The sequence below is a fragment of the Macaca thibetana genome, chromosome 7 (assembly GCF_024542745.1).
Source record: "Macaca thibetana thibetana isolate TM-01 chromosome 7, ASM2454274v1, whole genome shotgun sequence".
Taxonomy (NCBI): Eukaryota; Metazoa; Chordata; class Mammalia; order Primates; family Cercopithecidae; genus Macaca; species Macaca thibetana.
In genome coordinates, this window is record NC_065584.1 from 149806741 (window position 1) to 149828922 (window position 22182).

Below are 22182 nucleotides of genomic sequence, written 5' to 3' on the forward strand. Positions count from 1 at the left end.
TGGCCCACCCAGCACTCCAGCCCCTCCCCCAGGGCCTGACACAGCCACCAAAAAACTCCAGGTTCACTTTGGCAACAGGACTTTTATTCAGTCAAAATGAGCAGAGTGTGACAAAACCCAAGTTAGGCCAGGTGACCCCCAGCCCCACCCTTCCCAAGGGAAAGAGGGAGGCTCCCGAAGGAAGCTGCTTTGGGAAGAGGGGGCACTGCCTTGGAGTTTTGTGGAGCCCTGGGCATCCACACATCATTTGGGAGAAGGGAAGGGACTACCCTTCCCCAAGTCCACACAGACACAGCTCTAGTTTTCTAGGAAAACACCACAAATGCTATCTTCTTCAGCTAATTAACTAAAGTTCAGGGTGGGGGTGTCCCTAGAGGGTTGGGGGTCAGGGACTTTTATGGTCTAATCTCATTCTTAAGGAATACACTTATTTTTTTTTTCTTTAAAAAAAAGTTTTTCTTCTGCTATTTAAAAAAATGTTTCTGAGTGTAACCAAAAATAGGTATTTGTTTCCTTGGTTTTCTTTTCTTCTTCTTTAACTAAGTAGTTCAAAGAACAATACAACAGAAAAGAGAAACAAAAAGTCACAAGAACACAACCCTTAACACACCTTGTATAAAAATAGCTTCCGGCCGTGGCTGCTGACAGTGGGTGCTCCCCTGTCGAGGGGTGGATCAGGCTGGCTGGGTGCCTGAGGCTGGGGCGTCTCTGTGGGGGACACCCACACCCCCTCACCCTCACACACACCCATCCCACGCATGGTACATTCCAGGGGCCAGGCCTGCAGGACAGGAGGCAGGCGGCCAGGTGATGCCACCCTCCCAAGCCCAGGTTCCTCATGAGCATCCCCATCAAGGATGGGCTGGCTCAAATGGGAGTGGACAGACAAGACGGGGACGGGCGGCGTGCTGGGAGGTGGCTCGTTTGGACAATTTATACTTCAAGGAACAAATTTCCTCTCATTTTTGGCTTCTTTCACATTTTCTCTCTGCCCAAACCATTTCTATTTCCGTAGGCCACAAGAGTTCCCCTTGGTGGCCTAACCTCTGGCCTCCCCTCTGCGGGAGAGGCAGGTGGGCTGTGGGCAGGAGGGGCGGGGAGGCAGGTCCAGTGACAACACAGCCCACAGAGCCAGCGAGCCTTGAGGTAGACATTTTCTTTCACACCTGGAAATGGGGAAGTGCTTTTTTTTTTTTTTTTTTTTTTTTTTTTACTCTGGACAACAGTGTGGGAAGGGAGAGGGGGTCCCCACCAAGGGGGCTTGAGGTAGGAGTGCATTCGGGCTCTGTGGGGAAAGGGGGCTGAGGCCACCGCCTCACTGCCCCCAGGACATTCATTCCGGCTGAGGTAGGTGCTGAGAGCCAAAACAGCAAAAATCCATCCTGAGAAAACAAGGTCGGTGGAGGGTGACAGTGTCAGGGCCCAGCTACAGCAGGGTCATCTTTTGGAGTCGAATTCACCTTCCTCTATCTCTCTCCCTTTTGTTTTTTTTTGATTTTAAGTTTTGCTTTTTAAAGGAAGATGTTAGTTCAGTTCCAAGTCATGTGGGTGCCAGGCAGAGGCGAGGGGGCGTCAGCCCAGGGAGGGAACGGGCTCCTGCAGGAACTGCTCCAGCTCCTGACGGGTGTTGCGAGGGGGGGTCCCTGCCAAGGCTGCCTTGGGTTTTGACAACAATGGACAGAAATGCTGGGGAGCCCCCAGGACCATCCAAATCCCACACGACAGTAGAAATCTTGCTTTTGACCTGAGAATGGGCCCCCTCTCCGGCCACCCTCTGGAGCCTGCCAGACACTGGCTACTGTTCAGAGTGAGCTGGCTGGGTAACCCGGGCCTCTGCAGGCCTGGCAGTCTGGCCTTCACCGAGGAGGCCGGGGCCTCTATCTGGGGGTGGTGGGGCAGCCGCCAGGCCTGCGCAGGGGGCCGTGGCCTCCGCTGTCTTCCCCTCCATCAGGCCGCACCCCTGAAGTGGCAGCGTGGAGAGCTGGGTCTCCTCACACGGGGCAGGGGCTGCAGGATCCTGCTGGGGAAAGAGCCCATCACACAGGTGTGAGCTTGAGGGCCAGGGCGCCAGGCTCCAGCTCAACCCCACTTGGGGCTTAGGGTCTCCAGGTCTGCCTGCCTGACTCAGGGGCACAGAGAGAAGACCTGCAGCTTGACTAAGGCCAATGATTGAGGCCCGTGGCCAAGGTGAAGGGGTGCAGGATCAGAGGGTGACAGTGTCAGAGCCTGAGGCGGGGGCTTGTTCAAGACATGGACACTCACTGTGGGTCTGGGGTCTGGCTGCCCTGCTGCCCCGGCCGGGGGGAACAGCTGCTCCAGCTCCTTCATATCCACATGTTTCTCATCTCGGCCCAGCTGGCCCCGCTCTCCCCGTCTCGCCCCATTTAGGGCCAGAATGCCAGGGTCCCTTTGGCTCCGGGGACCCTGAGGAGGGGACAGCTGGTTTTCCACATCCTTACACAAGAGGACCCTAGGGGTGAGCCAAGAGTTGAGGGGAGGGAGAGAGACGAGAGCCAGAGGCAGTGAGCCCGCACTCACCTTCTCTAGGCCTAGTCCGCCACACACCAGCCCAGCCCCTCTCCCTGGCCCAGCACCCACCTGCCCCTTTGGCCAAACAGGAGGAAGAGGACACAGAAGATGATGCAGGTGACCCCGATGTGGATGCCGATGACAATGCCTGTGGTGGACGTCTGGTTGGCGGCCTCCTCCTTCCGGCAGTCACATGGTGGGCTCAAGGCTGGGGACAGGGATGGGTTGGAGGCTTTGGCTCTCCAGGTCTGAAGCACTCCTAAACACCCAGCCTCTGGGGGCTCCTCTTCCTTCAGCTGCTCCCACCCCCAAGTGGGAGTGGGAATACCCTTTGACTTTGCCTACAGGACTCCAGCCCAATCTTTTTGGTTCTTTTTACCAGATACTAGGAATAGCATGGACCATTTCATCCTTGCCACAGCTTTGTAAAGTAGGTACTATTATCTCTGTATTATAGAGAAAACTGGGATCAGAGAGGTTAAATAACTTGACCAAGGTCACACAGCCAGCATGTGCATGGCCAAGCTTCAAACTGCAGTCTAAGCCTGTGCTCTCAAGCGTGGCACATGCTATCTCACCCCGTTACTTTCCCTGCTTCTCACCCACTCAGCCCTGCACTCCATCCCCAGCCCTCACCTGTCCTCTCAGATGCTCCCCTCAAAGACACAAAGCGGACTGTGGCGTTGCCGTCTCCATGCTGGTTGTAGGCGAGCAGCTTCACCTCGTACACTGCAGTGGGGTCTGGGGCAAGGCAGGGCGGCTGAGTGACTGCCCCTGCCCCACCACGTGCTCTGTCCTAGCCGGGAAAGGGAGGTGACCCCTGTACACCACCTCCTGGCCCTCAGCGCCACACCCTGCCCAGCCCACTAGGCCCCGGGTTGTTTCTGCCTCACCAAGCTGGCTGAGGTTGTAGGAGGAGACAGTTCCAGGCAGCAGGATGGGGCCGGTGAAGGAGGTCTTGCTTGCTGGGCGGTAAAACAGCTTGAAGCCGCCCTCGTGCTGGGCCAGCCGGGGCCAAGGCTCCCACAGCAGCTGCAGGGAGGAGCTGCCCAGGACCCGCACTGACAGCGGGGGTGGGGCAGGGGCTGCACGTACAGAAAGAGGCCATGATGTGAGGACCCAGCGGAAGCTCTACCTTTCTACTTTCCACCTGTGACCCTGACCCCCAAAAGCCTGACAGCCCTCTGGCTTCTGACCCAGGGCATGTGCTTACGAAAGCAGCACCTTCCTATGAATTAGAAAAAGAAGCCCTTTCCTCCAAGTAGACTCAGCCCTGACAGGCTCAGGGCCGGGCATCCAGCACAATGCACAACCTGAACAAGTGTGCATGGTGGTTCTGCTCTGATACCCTGAGTGCCTGTGGGTTTGTGCTCCACATCCAGGCCTCACCTTCACCCAGGGTGCTGGCTAGGGTGGGCACAGAGGCTGAGCTGGCCCCCCTTGGTGTGTAGGCCTTGATGTAGAAACTGTAGGCCGTGGAGGGCTCCAGGTCGCTGACCAGGTGCTGAAAGGTGCTCTTGCTGACTGCTTCCTGATACTCCAGCTCCGGTGGGTCTGGAGAGGCACAGGGTGGGCAGGGGAGTGTGAAGGACTGGGGGAGTCCTGCCAGCATTGGTGAAATGAGGGCAGCCAGGGTGCCCAGGGGGGACAGCGGGGAGAAGGAAAGGAAGGCATCGGGTCAGGACGTGCAGGATTGGAAGGGATGAGAAATAGTGAATTAGAGGAAGGGGGAGCAGAGCTGGCCGCGCGCACCAGCAGCCTTCCTGATGTGCAGGACGTAGCCGATGATCTCCTTGGTGTTGGCCAGCGGCTCACTCCAGGACACACGCACCTCAGTGGAAGACACAGAAACCGCCCGCACATTGCGGGGAGGCCCAGGGAGCCCCTCAGCCCACAGTACGGTCAGCCTGGCACTGGCCTGTGATGAGCCCGCACTGTTCTCAGCCACACACTGGTAGATGGCCTCATCTTCAGGACCGATTCCAGAAATGGTCAGTGTGCTGCAGGGGAGAGAGAGCCTCAGGTTCCCTCCTTCTCCCTGGAGGTTGACCAAATCTCCCCATTTGAGAGATGGAGAAACTGAGTCTTTCCAGGAGACTAATGACTTGTGTGAAGTCTCCCAGCAAGTTGGTGGTGGAACTGGGACTCCAACCCAATCTCCAGACTCCCAATTCTGTGCTCTCCCTGGCAGGAGGTGCACAGTCTACTCAGGCCACTCACTCCAGGACCCCCTTTCCTTGCTCTCCCAGGTCCTCACCCCAGCACACACCACATACGTACCTGTTGTTGTTCTTGAGCCTGACGTGGCCTCCCGGCCCCAGCACCTGTCCGTTCTTCAGCCATGTGACGTGAGGCGGTGGCTCACCCTGGGCTTGGCAGGTGAACATGGCTGTGGTCCCAGCTGGCCTGGAGATGGACTGGGGATGCTGCACAAACTCAGCTGGGGCTGCGAGTGGGGTCAGGATGGTGGGGTGGGTACAGACAGAGACAGCTGTGAGTGACGGCATGAGGAAGGGAACAGGGGATGGGACCAGAGATACACAGGGCGAGAGGTGGGCTCCAAACACACATCTGCCCCCTGAAGACTCCTCCAGGTGGGGCCCAGCCTCTACTCCTGCCCAGCTCAGGAGATGGCCCACCTCCCTCTTCCCTCCGCTCCAGGCAGACCCAAGAGGACTCCTTTATAATGACTATTTAAAAGACTGACATTTGTATCCGAAAGCAATCAAGCTGAGCTCCCTGTTCAGGAAATTGTTAAATAAATAAATGTGCTAATAGGTTTGGCTGCACCTCCAGAAAGCAGTAATGACGGGGAGATGTATAAGCCTCAGTACCGGGGGCCCCCTCGCCCCCACATTCAATTCCACTCTCCTCCAATCCCAGGCCTCAAGCCTCTATTAAAACCGGGAAATGAAATGCTCCATCACTTTCATTTGGACAGATTAACGGCACATGGAATGCTAAACAAACGGGCATTTAAGTTCCTAATTCTCCCACTTCCCACCCTTTCCCCCGCCTCATCTCCGGCAGGGAACAACCACAGGAAAACCCTGAAAATGTTCATCCAAGCCCAGTGCATGGGGACAGTTAAGCCCTATGGCCAGAGGCCAACTAAAGGACCTGGTAGTGGCAGGGCTCCGCCCCGCAGGAGGGGAGGCAGCTTTGAGTGCACAGTGAGGCTGCTGGCGACAGCGTGAAAATGACAAGCAGGCCAGGAGCGCACAGGCAGGCAGGTGTGAGCATGGACGTGCCACACGTGTGAATGAAAACAGCACGTGGGGAGACACGTGTGAGCGACACAGGTGGGGACACCAGCTGAGATGAGAAAGTGGAAATGTCTCCCCGGGTATCGGGGCGCTGACGGCCCCCCGAGGGCACGGAGGGGCTGCTGCATGACCAAGACGGTCCACCCATTCCCAATGCAAGCATTCGACTGGAGAACACACCACCTTTGTCCTGGCCTGGGGGCTGGTGAGGGGCGAGGGGCAGGGCGAGGGCGAGTCCAGGAGACTGGGGTGAGACAGGGCCCTGGGGTTGGGCATAGGCTGGAAGGAAGGGACTATGCGGAGATCCCTGCCCTCCTCCCCAGGGTTGGCTGATCCATACCTTGCACCACCAGCCGGCCCTGTGCTGTTCTCCTCACCCGGGTGCCAGGTCTGTTGGCCGCACAGACGTAGACACCAGAGTGCTGGACCGTCACGTCTGAGATGATGAGGTTTCCCGTGCCCAGCACCTGGATGCCCTCCACCCCAATAGGGCGACCATCTGGGGAGGAAGGGGAGGGGGGATGGCTGAGGGTCAGATATAGATGTGTAAGAAGGAAAGTAAAGGAAACTTCCAGAGGGCTCGCCCTTCCTCCCGTCTTCCAAGGAGCCTCAGTCTTTGACTCTGCCTCTTCCCTCCCAGGCACCTTAACTGGAAAAGGCAGCAGAGTGCAGCACAGAACCCTCGCGCCTAGCAGCGGACGCCCTGTCCTGAACCTAGCATCACCACTGACTCACGGGCCACCTGCAAGGCCCTTCCCTTCTGTTTCACAATCTGTAAAGTAAGGAGTCTGGATTAGATTGACGTTTCCCAGCCTGGTTTTTCTCTCTGGATCCACGGTCACATATCCATTCTATGCCTGGATGGTAAGTCACATCACGGTACCCCTGTGACCTGGTACAGGGGGGACCCAGTTAACTTTGTTTCCCAAACTTGTTAGACCAGCAGGCCATTCCTTCTCGCTTGACAGATCATGCTTTGGGAAATGTTGGACCAGATGGTCCCTGGAGTGCCTAGAGGTTCCTCCTAATGGTGAGGCCACTCTTCCCAGTCTCTCCCAGGGACCCGAGCCCTTCCCCCACCCCTACCAGGATCAGATTAGCACAGTCAGAATACAAGGAGACAGCTCCCCATTCAGGCCCTGAAGTGGTGAAATCTACTCCATTATCCTGCCTGCTGCCCCCTCCCTCCCCATCACTCAGCTGCTACAATGTGGCACAGTCTCCCTGTGAATGCGGCCCCACCCCACCCCCTCCAGAGTTTCCTTCCCGAGTGACCTTTCCGCTCAGACAATGTGGGCCCATCTGCACCCTTTCATTTCTCTCCTTCAGCTGCCTGGGGATTTAGGCTGGGGGACTTAGGGGGCCAGGCTAGAGATTGGGGGGCCCAGAGTGAGGATCTAACAACTGGCTGGGATTTTGAGGGGCTTGGGACTGTACAGCTGAGGAACACGGCCAGGGTATAGAGGACAGGAATGAGCAGGAGGGGACAGATTCTGGGGTGCTGAGGGCTGCTGAAGGGTGCTGGGGTCCCCAAGGCCAGGGTGAGGGGAGGACTGCCAGGATTGGACAAGGTAACCCAGGGAGCTAAGCCATCCCTGCAGGGGGAGGGAGAATGGGGTGGACAAGGGGGCCTCCCTGGTCCTTCCAAGAGAGGGAAACTTACCCTCTTCCCAGATCACAGGGATAGAATGGACCCCCAGAGAGAACAAACAGGATTCCAAATTCCCCGGGAGCTGGGTGAGGAGTTTGAGACTGGCCCTCCCAGGGGGTGGGACAGGCTGGGAGGGGCAGGGGCTGTGGGGATGAGGCTCACCCAGGCGGCTCCAGGACACAATGGGGCGCGGGTTGCCCGTGGCGACACACTCAAGCACCGCGGTCTGGTGCACCGTCAGGGTGAGGTTCTCAGGCCCCACGAGGATGGCCGGCTCCTTGTAGGCCCCAGAGCCCGAGCCTGGGAGGAAGATGCCACATTTCCTCACTTCAGCTGGGTACTTTCCTGCTTCTTCACCCCACCCACAGCCCAGGACACAGCGGGTGCGAAACAAACACCAGCCCAGAAACCAGGTCCTGTGGGTAGAGAGATACCAGGGGACCAGGACATTCTGGACATCCGTCCCTCTCCTGCTGGCCCTGCAGGACTGCCAGCAATGGGGGAGTCCTGGACATCAGCATAGGATGGGATTCCCAGGGGGAAATGAGCCAGAGATCCAGCCTCAGATTCCTGTGCACCCTCACGCCAGGCAGCACAGAGCCCGGCGCTCTGCACACATGTGGCCTAGAAGGCTGCAGAGGCCAGTTGAAGCGGGTTGATCTAAGGTTGGGGGAAAGGGCCGAAGGACCCTCACCTGACACGGTGAGCCTGGCCCCGTGGCTGATCCGGATACTGGCGATGTTTGAGGCCACGCAGTGGAAAATGCCACTGTCCTCAGCTCGAAGTCCTGTGATCTGCAGGACCCCCTTGGGCAGCAATGTGTACCTGTTGAGGGGAGGGACACAGTTGGCCACCAGCACAGCCATTGATATAATCAGCCACAAAGACTCTGGGCATCCAAGACACAGCCCAGGCCCCAAGCACTGCACCGTCCCAACATCATCAGACTCACACTGGGACTTTCAAAGGTGGATATACCCTCAATTCCAGCCTTGACAACGATCACACACAATCCTCAGACACATCCATGAGCCTAGAATCTGGGCCCAGCAAATCATGTGGATACGCAGTCTAAACTGCGGTTGCAGAAACACCACTGTCTCAGGCACCTGTGGGCACCAACTGCAGCTCCCAGAGCCGCGGGCAGTCCTTCTCTAAGGCCAGAGTCACTGGCCAACTCTTTGTCCTCCCTCTGTCTTTCCCACACGTGACTCACCTCTCATTGTCCGTGTCAATTGGGACTCTGTTCTTCTCCCACGTGATCAGAGGTTCGGGAAGCCCATGGATTTGGCACTGGAAGCGGGCCACACCACCCTCCTCGCCCACGGTGGCCTGGGGATGCACGTGGAAGTCCGACATGGCTGGGGGAAGAGAAGTGTATGAGTGTGGCGCGCTGCTGAGGGCAGACGGGAGGGGAGAATGGGCTGCAGTGGAGTCACAGGCACGGAGACCTGGAGCCCACTCCATCGAGGGGCAGGAGTTTTCCTGCAAGAGCGATAGCTTGGGGGGCCCATCAGCACTTACTCCAGCCTCCAATAGCTAGGAAACATCTCCCCTAACAGGTGGTATAGGCTGGGCTGGGATACTTTGTAAAAAGTCTGGACAAACTTCTGGGTAACAAACCTCTAATAAGGAAATCCTGGGCTGTTCGGACTTCCCTTGGAGACCTTGGTCCCCCAAAACTGACCCATGAAGGCCAATCAAAGCCCTGCTCCTAAGCCCCACACCCCACTTTTTCAGCTTTCAGATTCATTTTCATAAACTCTCCCTAAGGCAGGAAAGGGCTCAGATCCTCAGTGCTTCACATTTTATAGAATTGGAAGCTGAGGCTCAGACAAGGGAAGCAACTGGTCCAATGTTGCCCAGCAAGGACACTGGTCATCAGGCCCTGGTTACCAGGCCCGGGAGCTTTTTTTTGGTCCCTCCTCCTCCTCCTACTCCTCCCACCCCCCAGTTCATCTGCAGTCTCTTGATGCACCTCAAGAGGGTGTTGCATCCATCCAAGGTGACAAGCCTCTCAGAAGACTGTCAGACCTACCAATCTACATTTCAATGTGTCATAAATATTCAGGGACCCCTCCCCACCTTTTGGGGATCTGAACTAACCGCTTGAACTCTGGTCTGCAGAGATCATCAGTGCAGAGGGGCTGCGGTGCACCCTCCCCTCCCAGTGACAGGCTGGTTAAGTGTTCCTGCCCACCCCCGTTTCCACCCATGCCCAGACCCCACCCTGTAATGCCTGGGGAAGGAGCCCCTCCCACTTGGGTTCCCAGCTTCAGCACCAGGGCTGCGATTTCATTAAAATCCACTTTGCTTCAAGTGCGGGAAGGCGGTACACCATCTGTCCAGGCAGGCAGCCCCTCGTCTCAGGCACTCCATCAACTGGGACAGTTGCTCCCCTCCCAGAGGAAGCCCTCCCCCACAGCAGCAGGGACACTGGAGCTCATCCTGGCTCCTGCTCCTGGCTCCCTGGTGGGGGAAGGCCACCCTCCCCGTGGCCCCCATGCCCCATCTCAGGCCCCCTCAATCCACCAGCCTGATCTGGCCTCCAGGGTGGCCCAAAAGGCGAGCCTTTGTGCCCTTCCACCCAGAGTCTCTGGGGGCTGGCTCCTTTGTGGCGTGTTCTCCATCTCATTTGCATGTGGTTCATTAAATATAAACATGCATAAAAAATCCCCCGCCCTGCTTCCTCGTCTTTGAGGGCCTCCTGGGAGTGTGGCTGATGGGTATGTGCGCCTCTTTGTACATGTGTGCAGGGCTGTGTCTCCGTGTATGTGGTCTGAGTGTCCACGTCTGGACAGGAATCTGTCCACTGCTGCGGCGGGTGTGTACCTCTGGTTCGGTGCAGGTAATCAATCACACACATCCCCACATAGGTGCAGCCCTTATAAACAGTACCTTGGGGCCCTGGGGGTGGGAGGTGGGGGGTAAGTGTCCCAGCTGGTGCTCCCATCAGGCTTGGTGAGAGGATCCCCAGGGAGCACTGGGAGGTCGGCCTTCCTGGTCTCAGGCCAAAGGCTGTGTTTGGCCAAGGGAGGTCAGCCCAGGGTCTTGGGGGAGGGGGCCGAGGTGCTGCTGGAGCCCCTCTACTGCCTCTAGCCCTCCACCTCCAGGAAGGCAACTGGGTGCCATGAGCCCAGGGAGTGGAGAGGGCATCCAGGCTCCCAGGTCAGCTGTCTACGTCCCCCAGGCCCTGCTCCTTCGAAGATGGGGAGCTGCCTGCCTCCTCTTCACTCCAGCTGGAGAGGCGCTCGAAGTCCCCCAGGGACCTGGGGTGGGGACTAATGGCTCTGCTGACTACAGATGCCTCCTCATTAAGGAACGAATCCTTTTGTGCTTCTAGCCCCATTCTGGGCTCCCTGGAGGCACCCAGTGCTAGAAGCTGGCCTGAGGAAATATACAAGGGCAAGGGCTGCTTCTTATCAGGGTGCTGGGGATGGAGAAAGTCTGGCTTCCACTGCCTGGCTCCCTCCTCCTCCCCCCAGCACTAAGCAGCCACAGCACAGTTGGACATGGCGCTAGAGCTGGAAGGGTCACAGGTATGGAGCCAGTCTGATATCCTTCATGTGTACAGTGCGACTGACTCCTACGGGTCCCCTGAGGCCGCCTGGATGCAGTTAAGTCCACCTCCTGCTCACATTTCCCATCCATCAGAGCAGCACCTTGCTGTACCTTTCCATCAGCTTTACTTGGTTACAGTTCTGCTAAACATTTAATTTGAAGGGTAGCTTTAGGCTGGGCGCAGTGGCTCAAGCCTGCAATCCCAGCACTTTGGGAGGCCGAGACGGGCGGATCACGAGGTCAGGAGATCAAGACCATCCTGGCTAACACTGTCTCTACTAAAAAGTGAAACCTGTCTCTACTAAAAAGTACAAAAAACTAGCCGGGCGAGGTGGCAGGTGCCTGCAGTCCCAGCTACTCGGGAGGCTGAGGCAGTAAACCTCTCCGCCGTAAACCCGGGAGGCGGAGCTTGCAGTGAGCTGAGATCCGGCCACTGCACTCCAGCCTGGGCGACAGAGTGAGACTCTGTCTCAAAAAAAAAAAAAAAAAAAAAAAAAAAAAAGAAGGGTCGTTTTTGCCTTTAAGAGTAATTGAAAATCATGAATCTGAAGCTAATCTCTTTATTTTAGGAAGGGGAAACTGAGGCCTAGGCTCTCTGCTGGGATGTCCCTTAGTTCTGCAACAAGTTTCTCACTCTCCAAAGCCAGGTAACCGCAGAGTGGACTGCATGTTGGACTAGCTTCTTCTCACTGTGTGGTGGAAAAGTAATGAGCTCTAGGGAAGGCTCTTTACCCCCACCCCTGGGAGTCCAGCTGGCTGCATAGGTGTGGTCCAGGAAGGGCAGGTGCAAGAGGAGGGTGTGGTCCTCTTCATCTGAGGCTCCTCCTTCCCTCCCTTCCTTATACCCTCTCTCAGCTTTTTGGTCAGTCCTGCATATTCCTTAGGCGTCCCAAGATTTCTGTGAGACCCTGGGCAGGCAGCGTCCTCTCAGCCACAAATGAAGGGAGTGGACGAGCCACTCTTCAGGGCCCCTCCAGCCCTGCCTCCCCATCTGTCTTCATGAACAGGATCCACAATCTCTGGGCCAGCAAACTCAGCTTAGCTAGAGTCTCCTAAAATCTTCCACGTACATCTGGTTCATAAGCAATAGTATTTTTTCTGTTTTTTCCTTTTGAGACAGGATCTCACACTGTCACCCAAGCTGATGTGCAGTGGTGTGATCCTAGCTCACTGCAGCCTTGACCTCCCAGGCTCAGGTAATCCTCCCACCTCAGTCTCCTGAGGAGCTGGGACCACAGGTGCATACCACCACGCCCAGCTAATTTAAAAAAATTTTTTTTTCTTTTTGAGATGGAATCTTGCTCTGTTACCCAGGCTGGAGTGCAATGGCATGATCTTGGCTCACCGCAAATTCCGCCTCCCAGGCTCAAGCGACTCTCCTGCCTCAGCCTCCCAAGTAGCTGGTACTACAGGTGCACACCATCATGCCCAGCTAATTTTTGTATTTTTAGTAGAGACGGGCTTTCACCATGTTAGTCAGGCTGGTCTCAAACTCCTGACCTCGTGATCCGCCCACCTTGGCCTCCCAAAGTGCTGGGATTTCAGGCATGAGCTACTGCGCCTGGCCAATTTTTGTATTTCTTATAGAGATAGGGTCTCCCTATGTTGCCTGGGCTGGCACACAACTTTTTTCTTTAGGAAGTTTGAGGAAAAGGGATGTTGGGGCCACTTCAGCCCCCTCAGGGTGGAACATGTTTGATTCACAAGTGTGTTTATGCCCTGGCTTGTGCCAGGAAGCCACAGAGCTGGGTGGACGGTCCCTCATTATGTCTCTCTAGGGAGAGGGTCCCTGGGCAAACATGAGGAAGTAGGGCTGAGGGCCGGATGTCAGGGCACCCTGAGATCTGAACGAGTCACCCTGCAGGCCACTGTGTTGCTGATGACAGTACAGATCAGCTAGTGTGTTAGCACTGAGTATTTATGTCTGGTGCTGGTGGTATTGTGTCTGTGGCTGGTACACCTGACAGTGGTGCTGTCACTTTGGCTCTTGATGCTTTACACTCCTGTGGATATCTGTTGGCCTGGTGGGGACAGTTTTGGGTCTCTCACTTCAAGCTGGGTGATGGGAGGTGGGTGATGGGCAATGGTCTTCCAGGTGTGAGGGCCAGAGAAAGCGACAGGGAGGACAAAGTCCTGCTTGGCAGTAGTGGGGAGAAAGGAAGAAGGCACCTTTGTCTACAGCGATCTGGGAAGGAATCTCCCAGCCCCGCCCTGCCCCCACCAGAGGTGCGACCAGGTTGTGGGGAGAGACAGAGGGCAGAAAGTGAGCTTAGCAATTCACAGGACTGGAAGGGAACAGAACACAGGCAGGAAACAGTTCCTGGAGACCTCTATAAATCACCCAAGGGGAGGGGCCTTCCTGAGAGCCAGATCTAGGGCCGCTCAGGGAGGGGAGGGGGACTCTCTTCCTGGTCCAGGACCTCTGGTGAGGTCAGGCCTGGATCTGATTAGACAGGCTCCAGGGGGAGGTGGGGGGCAGCAAAGGGTCGAGGTAGAGTGCTGGGAAGGAAGCTCAGGCCCCCCACCCTTTGGCCATAGCCAGACTCCTATCCGGTGTGTGATGGTAAAAAAATCTGGGGGCATGTTTGGATGGAGAATCCAAAACATAACCTTTGCAAAAGCGAGGGGCCCTGGGGCTCTGAAGTGCTGGCTGTCCCCACCTCATACAGCCATTCAAGAGGGGCAGTTGTGAACCACAGACTCTTCTGAAGGCCACCAAGGCCTATTCCCTCCTTGTATCCATCCCTGCCAAAGACCAGGGACACGCAGCCTTCTGGATGTCCAGCCCCTCCTCAGACAGGTGGGATGATGATCATGTTTTTGCTTACTCCAGACACATGCCTGAATCCCATACAGTTCTACCCACTGCCCCCAACTTTTCCCTTTAGAACCATAATTTTTCTTTTTTGAGATAGAGACTCACTCTATCACCCAGGCTGCAGTGCAGTGGTGTGATCTCAGCTCACTGCAACCTCTGCCTCCTGGGTTCAAGGAATTCTCCTGCCTCAGCCTCCCCAGTAGCTGGGACTACAGGCGTGTACCACCATGCCCGGCTAATTTTTGCAATTTTAGTAGAGACAGGGTTTTGCCATGTTGGCCAGGCTGGTCTCGAACTTCTGACCTCAAGTGATCCACCTGCCTCAGTCTCCCAAAGTGCTGGGATTACAGGCATGAGCCACCACGCCCAGCCCACATTTTCCAATATAGTGGCCAGCTATTAAGCACTTGAAATGTGGCCAGTCCAAATTGAGATGGGCTGTAAGCATCAAATACACATTGGATTTTGAAGACCTAGTATTAAAAAAAGAGAGAGAGAAAAGACCCTAATCTTAGGGAAATGCAGATCAAAACTACAATGGGATGTGTACTATCAAAAATACAGAAAATAGCAACTGTTGATGAGGATGTGGAGAAATCAAAACCCTTGTGCACTGTTGGTTGGGATGTAAAACGGTGCCGCTGCTGTGGAACACAGTATGATAACTCCTCCAAAAATTAAAAATAGAATTAGCATGTGATCCAGCAATCCCACGTCTGGGTATATACCTCAAAGAACTGAAAGCAGGGTCTCAAAGAGATATTTGATAATGTCTATAGCAGCATTATTCACAATAGCTAAAAGGTGAAAGAAACTTGTGTCTATTGACAGATGGATAAACCAGATATGCTATATCCATAGAGTGGAATATTATTCAGCCTTAAAAAGGAGGAAATCCTGACACATGCTACAACAGGGATGAACCTTGAGGAGGACACTGCTAGGTGAGATAAGCCAGTCACAATAAGATACTGCATAATTCTACATATATGAGGTACCTAGAGCAGTCAAATTCATAGCCCATAGGGCCTTACATCATCAGAGGACTTTGAGTAAGTTTCAGTCATCAACATCCCATGTCTGTGATGTCCAGTGTGGTAGCTACAAGCCACATGTGGCCATTTATTTATTTTTTGAGATAGGGTCTTGTTCTGTCACCTGGGCTGGAGTGCAGTGGTACGATCTCAGCTCACTGCAACCTCTGCCTCCCAGGTTCAAGCGATTCTCATGCCTCAGCCAAGTAGCTGGGGTTACAGGCACCTGCTACCACGCCTGGGTAATTTTTTGTATTTTTAGTAGAGATGGGGTTTTCCCTGTTGGCCAGGCTGGTCTTGAACTCCTGGCCTCAAGTGATCCTCCCACCTGGGCCTCCCAAAATGTTGGGATTAACAGGCATCAGCCACCATGCCCAGCCTCACATGTGGCCCTTTAAATTAGAATTACAGCCAGTCGCAGTGGCTCATGCCTGTAATCCCAGCACTTTGGGAGGCCAAGGTGGGTAGTTCACATGAGGTTGGGAGTTCAAGACTAGCCTGACCAACATGGAGAAACCCCATCTCTACTGAAAATACAAAATTAGCCAGGTGTGGTGGCACATGCCTGTAATCCTAGCTACTCAGGAGGCTGAGGCAGGAGAATCACTTGAACCCAGGAGGCGGAGGTTGCCGCAAGCCGAGATAGTGCCTGGGTAACAAGAGCGACACTCCGTCTCAAAAAAAAAAAAAAAAAAAAAAATTAGAATTACATACAATTAAAAATTTTAGTTCCTTCCTCTCACTAGCTCCATTTCAAGTGCTCAGCAGCCACAAGTGGTTACTGGCTACACTATGGGTCAGCACCAATAGAGAGCTTCAGTCATCACAGAGAAGTCTATTGGATAGCACGCTGGTCCAGACCTGAGGCAAGGCCGTGGACTCCCCTACCTCCCCTACTGCCTTCTCTCCTGCTCATGGTCTCTCTGGCGGTCCCACCAGAAAGCACCCCACCTCTCCATCCTCATCACTGGCCAGCCTTGCCCCTGCCCGCACCCTCCCCTCTTAGACACGTGGACTCAGAGGCTGATGACGAGGCCCACACCGGATCCCACGCTAAGGCTGTCACGCTGCAGGGCAAGAAAGGCCTCACACGGAAAGATTTCTGTTTCCAGTGAGGAAATACTTGCTAAAAACTTTTTTTACTTTTGTGTTTTTATTTATTTATTTATTTATTTTTTGAGACAGGGTCTTGCTCTATCGCCCGGGTTCACCTCGACCTCTTGGGCTCAGAACTGTTTGAGGTAGCGGTACAGGGAGGAGATTAATGGTAAAGGTTCTGGAATCGTACAGAACTGAGTTCAAATCTCAGCACCACTATTATGAGCTGCGGGATCTTGGGCGAGTGACAGAATCTCTGGAAATCTCTATTGTCTCACTTATAAAACAGGGATGATCACAGCTCACGTCGCTAGAGCCACTGCAATAGGGGGATTCAACGAGCTATGTTGGTAAACTGCTTAGCACAGGCCTTGGCAGAGAGCAAATACTGGCTGGCTATCTATTCTTGAGGGAAGATGGTATAATCTTGAGTTAAAAGGGAACTGAGAGGTTGTGGAAGAGCAGGGCGGGGGGTCAGGAAGAAATGGTGGTGGCTCTCTTCTCCCTTTAAAGGGCAGCCTCTTTCCTCAGAGGGGATGAGGCTCGGGGAGTCCGTGATGGAGCTCAAGCTGTCTGGAGAAGGGAGTAAAAACTGGATTTGCAGGGCCTGAATAGTGTGGGAGCAGGATATGGGGGGGGGGGGAGCAGCAGGGTATAAACCAGAGCCTCTTCTACCTTACTTCTGCCTGGGGGCTTCACAGGGGTCCCAATAGACAAGCTGTCAGTTGGAAGAGGCCACTGGGTAATTGAGGCCTTAATTTCTCTAGTAAAATGTTTATGAAGCCTATAAACCCAGCCCTTTATTGGCCAGGCTCATTCCGGGGGTTGGATGTGGCTCTCCGAGGTATAGTTAAAACACCTGCTGAACTCAGGCACCCGATGGCTACTCTGGCCTCCACACGGACCCACCGGAGCCACCAGGAAGAGTGCTAGTGGGGCACAGCTGGGGCAAGACGGCCCCTGGAGGGCAAGGAGGCCAGCCATGTCGAATGCTCTTTAAACTCCTCAAGGCAAATGTCCCATCTCTAAAAGTCTATGAGGAGAAAGGTGGTGGAGAGAACCCTGAATCTGGGAGAGGCTGGCCACTTGCTCAGGGTCCCTGGTGGGGTAGTGGTCTTGTCAGCAGGGTTCTCTGGCCCAGGCTCACCCTTCCCAACCCTCTGTCCCATGTACCCATCATTTGGGTCCCCACTTAGCCCCTGACTTTGGCTCTGCTAGGGAAGAACCCCCACACTGACTGGCTGTGATCATCTGGGGTGGGGGAAGCATGACTTACTTCCCTGGGCTTCCAAAGGAGCGTCTGAGAGTTGAATGAAGGCTCTGAACCCAAAGAGTATGTTCTGAGAGAGGGGAAGGCTGTGTGGCATCTGGGTGTTGGAGTGGGTGGGAGTGGGTATCGGAAGATGGGTGTCTGGCATTTACAAATAGCCTCAGGGGACTGTGGTGGCTTCGCTGGGGGTGACTGACCCATCTGGGACTTTGCCTAGTGACCCTGCTCTGAGGAGCCTCTGGATGCCTTTGTCTGCCTTCTTGGTCTCCTCATGTCCTTTACCCCCTGCCTTGGGCCCCTGAACCCCAGCCCCTCCCTCCTCCCTCACTTGTTACCACCAGCTCACCACTCCCCCACACCCAATTCTAACACAAAAGGCAACTTTGTCTTTCAAGTCAGCAGCCATAAATCCACATCTCTCCCCTCTCACAGCCACCTCTGACAAACAGGGGCCTGGATGAAGGAGAGGTGGGGGGCAGTGGGAGGTTGGATTCCGCTTTGGGAATGTCCCCACATCTAGCTGTTGGTCCCCTGGCTGGCGGACTGGGTGAAATGGACTACAAGGCCAAAGGCGTGGCTGCAGGGGAGGCAAAAGGGCTCTCAGCAGCCTCCAGGCTAGACTTTTACAAGCCAAGGGGAATAAAACCACTTAAAGTCCTGCTTTTAATTACTCAGTCCCATAATTTGGAGGCTCCAGTTCTTCCTCCAGATCAAGCCATGAGCAACTCCTCCCTCAGTGGAGGGTGTGAAGTGTGCCTGGGGGTGTGTGCTGTGGGATGCAGGCAGGGGACCTGCCTTAGACAGCCCAGGGACTAGGGGGTGCACTGCCCTGCATTTCATGGTAGTGTCTCACATTGAGGGAGGAGGGAAAGGGAGAAAAGCATCTCCTGCTCCATGTGACCACCCCACCAACGCCACGGCCAGGTTTTCAAAAGCAGTCCCAGTTTCAAGTATTTTGCCATGTTTTCATCCTACATATCAGGCAATGAATCAGGATGTGTCCTGGTTTTTGGTTTGGGAAATATAGTCATCTGTCCTATTTACACAGCAGACCCACTGAGTCAACTGTAAGCATTCATTCAACAGATACTTACTGAATGCTAATGTCTCAGACAGGACGTTCTGGCACCCCAGGAGCAAACTCTCTCCATCCCACAAATCCGTCCTTAGGTGTGCACACCCAAGCTCCTAAGAAACATCAGAAGGTTGAGGGCCAGGTGCAGTGGCTCACGCCTGTAATCCCTAGAACTTTGGGAGGCCGAGGTGGGCAGATCGCCTGAGCCCAGGAGTTTGAGATCAGCTTGGGCAACATGGTGAAATCCTGTCTCTACAAAAAATATACAAATTAGCCAGGCATGGTGGTGAGTGCCTATAGTCCCAGCTACTCAGGAGGCTGAGGCAGAAGAATCGCTTGAGTCCAACAGGTTGAGGCTGCAGTGAGCTGTGACTGCGCCACTGCCCAGGTAACAGAGTGAGACCCTGTCTCACACACACACACGCACACACACACGCACACACAAATACAAAATAAATAAGAAAAGAAAGAAAGAAAAAGAAAAGAAAAGAAAAAAGAAACATCAGAAGGATGAAAGCACCAGAGCCAGGAAGGTCACTGTCACAGTAATATGGTTCTGAAAAACAAAGACCTGCAAAGGCCATCAATAGGCAAAGGTTAGATATTACTTCCATCTGTATAACTCTGAGAGGTAGGGATTACTAGCCCTTCTAAGTTAGGTAACTTGCCCATGGTCACACAGCCAGTCAGTGATGTTAAGGCAAACATTTGGACTTACAATGGTCTGACTCAAAATCCAAGGGTCTTTGCCTTTATCACAAAGCTGTCCTCAGTGGGGAAATACACATTCAAATGACCCTTAAACATAACTGATGAGGCCTAGACTCACCCAGAAAAACACAGAGGCACACAACCTCTATGTTGCTAGACCCTTACTGCCACCCTTCCTACTCATACTCAGAGTCACCCATGACACAGCAGGCTTCACTTCAACTCCCCCAGGGTTTGGTGGTAGGTTTTCCAGAGAGTAACTAATGCAAATAAGCACCATGATAAGGTGGTATTATCACCCCCACTAATGGGCACTGTGCCGCCACATGGCTCCTAATTTCTATTAATACAGGCATATAAACAACCAAGATGGCTCTTCCTTGAGCACTTCCAACTCTGCCCTCCAGCAGATCTGAGCTGTGAAGCCTTGCGAGGGTGGGCCTGCAGGTCTGTGCCTGTAGTCTAGCCCGTTGGGTTGTAAAAAATACAGAATTTATTTTTCTGTTTTGGGGGGCTCAGAGGGGAAGCACTGTGAAATGCTAGTGGCTTCCATGGAGTAAAAGGGTGGCCACGAGACTCAGCTCTTTTTTTTTTTTTTTTTTTTTTTTGAGACGGAGTCTTGCTCTGTCACCCAGGCTGGAGTGCAGTGGCCGGATCTCAGCTCACTGCAAGGTCCGCCTCCCAGGTTTAGGCCATTCTCCTGCCTCAGCCTCCCGTGTAGCTGGGACTACAGGCCCGCCACCTCGCCCAGCTAGTTTTTTGTATTTTTTTTTAGTAGAGACGGGGTTTCACCGTGTTAGCCAGGATGGTCTCGATCTCCTGATCTCGTGATCCGCCCGTCTCGGCCTCCCAAAGTGCTGGGATTACAGGCTTGAGCTACCGCGCCCGGCCCTTTTTTTTTTTTTTTCTTGAGACAGAGTCTTGCTCTGTCATCCAGGCTGGAGTGCAATGGCATGATCTCAGCTCACTGCAGCCTGCAGCCTCCACCTCCCAGATTCAAGTGATTCTCCCACCTCAGCCTCCCGAGTAGCTGGGATTACAGGTGCCCACCGTCATGCCTGGCTACTTTTTTTGTATTTTTAGGAGTGATGGGGTTTCGCCATGTTGGCCAGGCTGGTCTTGAACTCCTGACCTCAGGTGATCTGCCTACCTTGACCGCCCAAAGTGCTAGGATTACAGGCGTGAGTCATCATGCCCGGCTGAGACTCAGCTCTTTTAACAATTAGATATGTGATCTTGGCAAAGGCAAAGCCCCTCTTTGAGCCTCTTTTCCCTCCTCTGTAAAATGGAGAAATGCGAGTTGGACAGCTCAGTTACTGGGTCTCATCCAGCTGCAACCTTTGAGGCACATCTGCTTCCAAATACCAGCCAATGGTGCAGGGTCAGGGGCTGGGAGATGACTTGGAATTCTTCTCTGCCTTGGACTTGAAAATGTCCAGGCCCAGCAGAGCCCCTCTCCACAGACTGTGCGTCTCTACCGGTGTCAGGGTCACCAATCTTCCTTATGTAAACCTGCCCAGTCCCACAATATCCCTAACTTCCATCGTTCTGGTCAGGACACCGGTGTCAGGGTCACCAATCTTCCTTATGTAAACCTGCCCAGTCCCACAATATCCCTAACTTCCATCGTTCTGGTCAAGACACCGGATCTCCCTCACCTCCCGGAAGGGTGTCTGGTTAGAGGGGCCCAGGCTGCAGCTATTAAGTAAATTGCTTTCACATGACCACAAGGACAACTCAACAAAAACAGATACTTCCCCCGAATTTCCAGAACCATATATTAGGATTTGTAGGAACTAATATAGTTGGGGTTTAGGTAACAGAGAGGCAGGTTGAGATCAGCTCCTGGCTCTGTCACAGATTCCCTCTGTGACCTTTCGGTTCCAACCTTGGTTTTCTCATCTGTAAAATGGGAGTGGGGCAGGATAGACAAATAATCTCTAAGGTCCATACTAACATTAAGATGCTAGGATAACACTGGGTAAAGTGGCCCCTTTCCATCTGTCAGAGGCCTGTGAACCAGAGTAACTCCATCTTAAACAGGAGCTGGGTGAAAGAAGGCTGAAATCTACTGGGCTGCATTCCCAGATGGGTAAGGCATTCTAAGTCAAAGGATGAGATTTTGTCAGCACAAAATACAGGTCATAAAGACCTTTCTGATAAAACAGGTGACAGGCTGGGCTTGGTGGCTGAAGCCTGTAATCCCAGCACCTTGGGAGGCCGAGGCAGGTGGATCACCTGAGGTCAGGAGTTCGAGACCAGCCTGACCAACACGGTGAAACCCTGACCCTACTAAAAATACAAAAACTAGCTGGGCATGGTGGCGTGTGCCTCTAATCCCAGCTACTTGGAAGGCTGAGGCAAAGCAGGAGAATTGCTTGAACCTAGGAGGTGGAGGTTGCAGTGAGCTGAGGTCACGCCATTGCACTCTAGCCTGGGTGACAAGAGCGAAACTTCATCTCAAACAACAACAACAACAACAACAAACCAGGTTGCAGTAAAGGAGCTGGTCCAAGCCCAATAAAACCAAAATGGACACGAGAGTGACCTCTAATCATCCTCACTGCTACACACTCCTACCAGCGCCATGACACTTTACAAATGCCATAGCAACGTCAGGAAGTTACTCTATACAGTCTAAAAAGGGGAGACATGAATAATCCACCCTTTGTTTAACATATCATCATGAAATAACCATAAAAATGAGTAACCACCAGCCCTTGGGGCTGCTCTGTCTATGGAGCAGCCATTCTTTTATTCCTTTACTTTTTTTTATAAACTTGCTTTCACTTTGTACTGCAGACTTGCCCTGAATTCTTTCTTCGCAAGATCTGACAACCCTCTCTTGGGGTCTGGATTGGGACCTCTGTCCTGTAACATATTTCTGGCCATCACAGAAGGACTATAGTGCAGAAACGTTTACCCAGCAGCTACCTTTGGGTAAGTGTTGGGGTCCTGTAACATATTTCTGGCAAACAGTGGAAGGGACGATACTGAGGAGACACCCCAACCCAAAGGAAATAGACTGCAGGGCTGATTGGAAGACTTTGGGTAAGTGATGCGGTATCCAGGTAAAGAATGGGATTGGGTTAGTGGCCCAACTTCAGGGAGTTAGAGTCTCTTCAAGACAGAGTGGGTTAAAGGCCCCTCTTAATAACAGGCAAGGACG

The 22182-nt window shown here is 53.8% G+C and overlaps 1 protein-coding gene across 1 annotated transcript in view; it reads right to left on the reverse strand.

The window, feature by feature from the left end:
• Nucleotides 1-62: 62 nt before the first annotated feature.
• Nucleotides 63-22182, reverse strand: part of IGDCC3 (immunoglobulin superfamily DCC subclass member 3) — a 49572-nt gene continuing 27452 nt past the window's right edge. The window contains exons 2-13 of the mRNA XM_050796063.1: nt 8663-8807; nt 8141-8271; nt 7609-7746; nt 6136-6294; nt 4810-4975; nt 4282-4529; nt 3919-4083; nt 3423-3614; nt 3166-3270; nt 2599-2737; nt 2263-2470; nt 63-2020 (exon numbers count right to left, since the gene is read on the reverse strand). Of these exons, the coding sequence (XP_050652020.1) occupies nt 1796-2020; nt 2263-2470; nt 2599-2737; nt 3166-3270; nt 3423-3614; nt 3919-4083; nt 4282-4529; nt 4810-4975; nt 6136-6294; nt 7609-7746; nt 8141-8271; nt 8663-8807 (2021 nt within the window). The 3' untranslated portion in view covers nt 63-1795. The remainder of the gene's footprint in view (nt 2021-2262; nt 2471-2598; nt 2738-3165; nt 3271-3422; nt 3615-3918; nt 4084-4281; nt 4530-4809; nt 4976-6135; nt 6295-7608; nt 7747-8140; nt 8272-8662; nt 8808-22182) is intronic.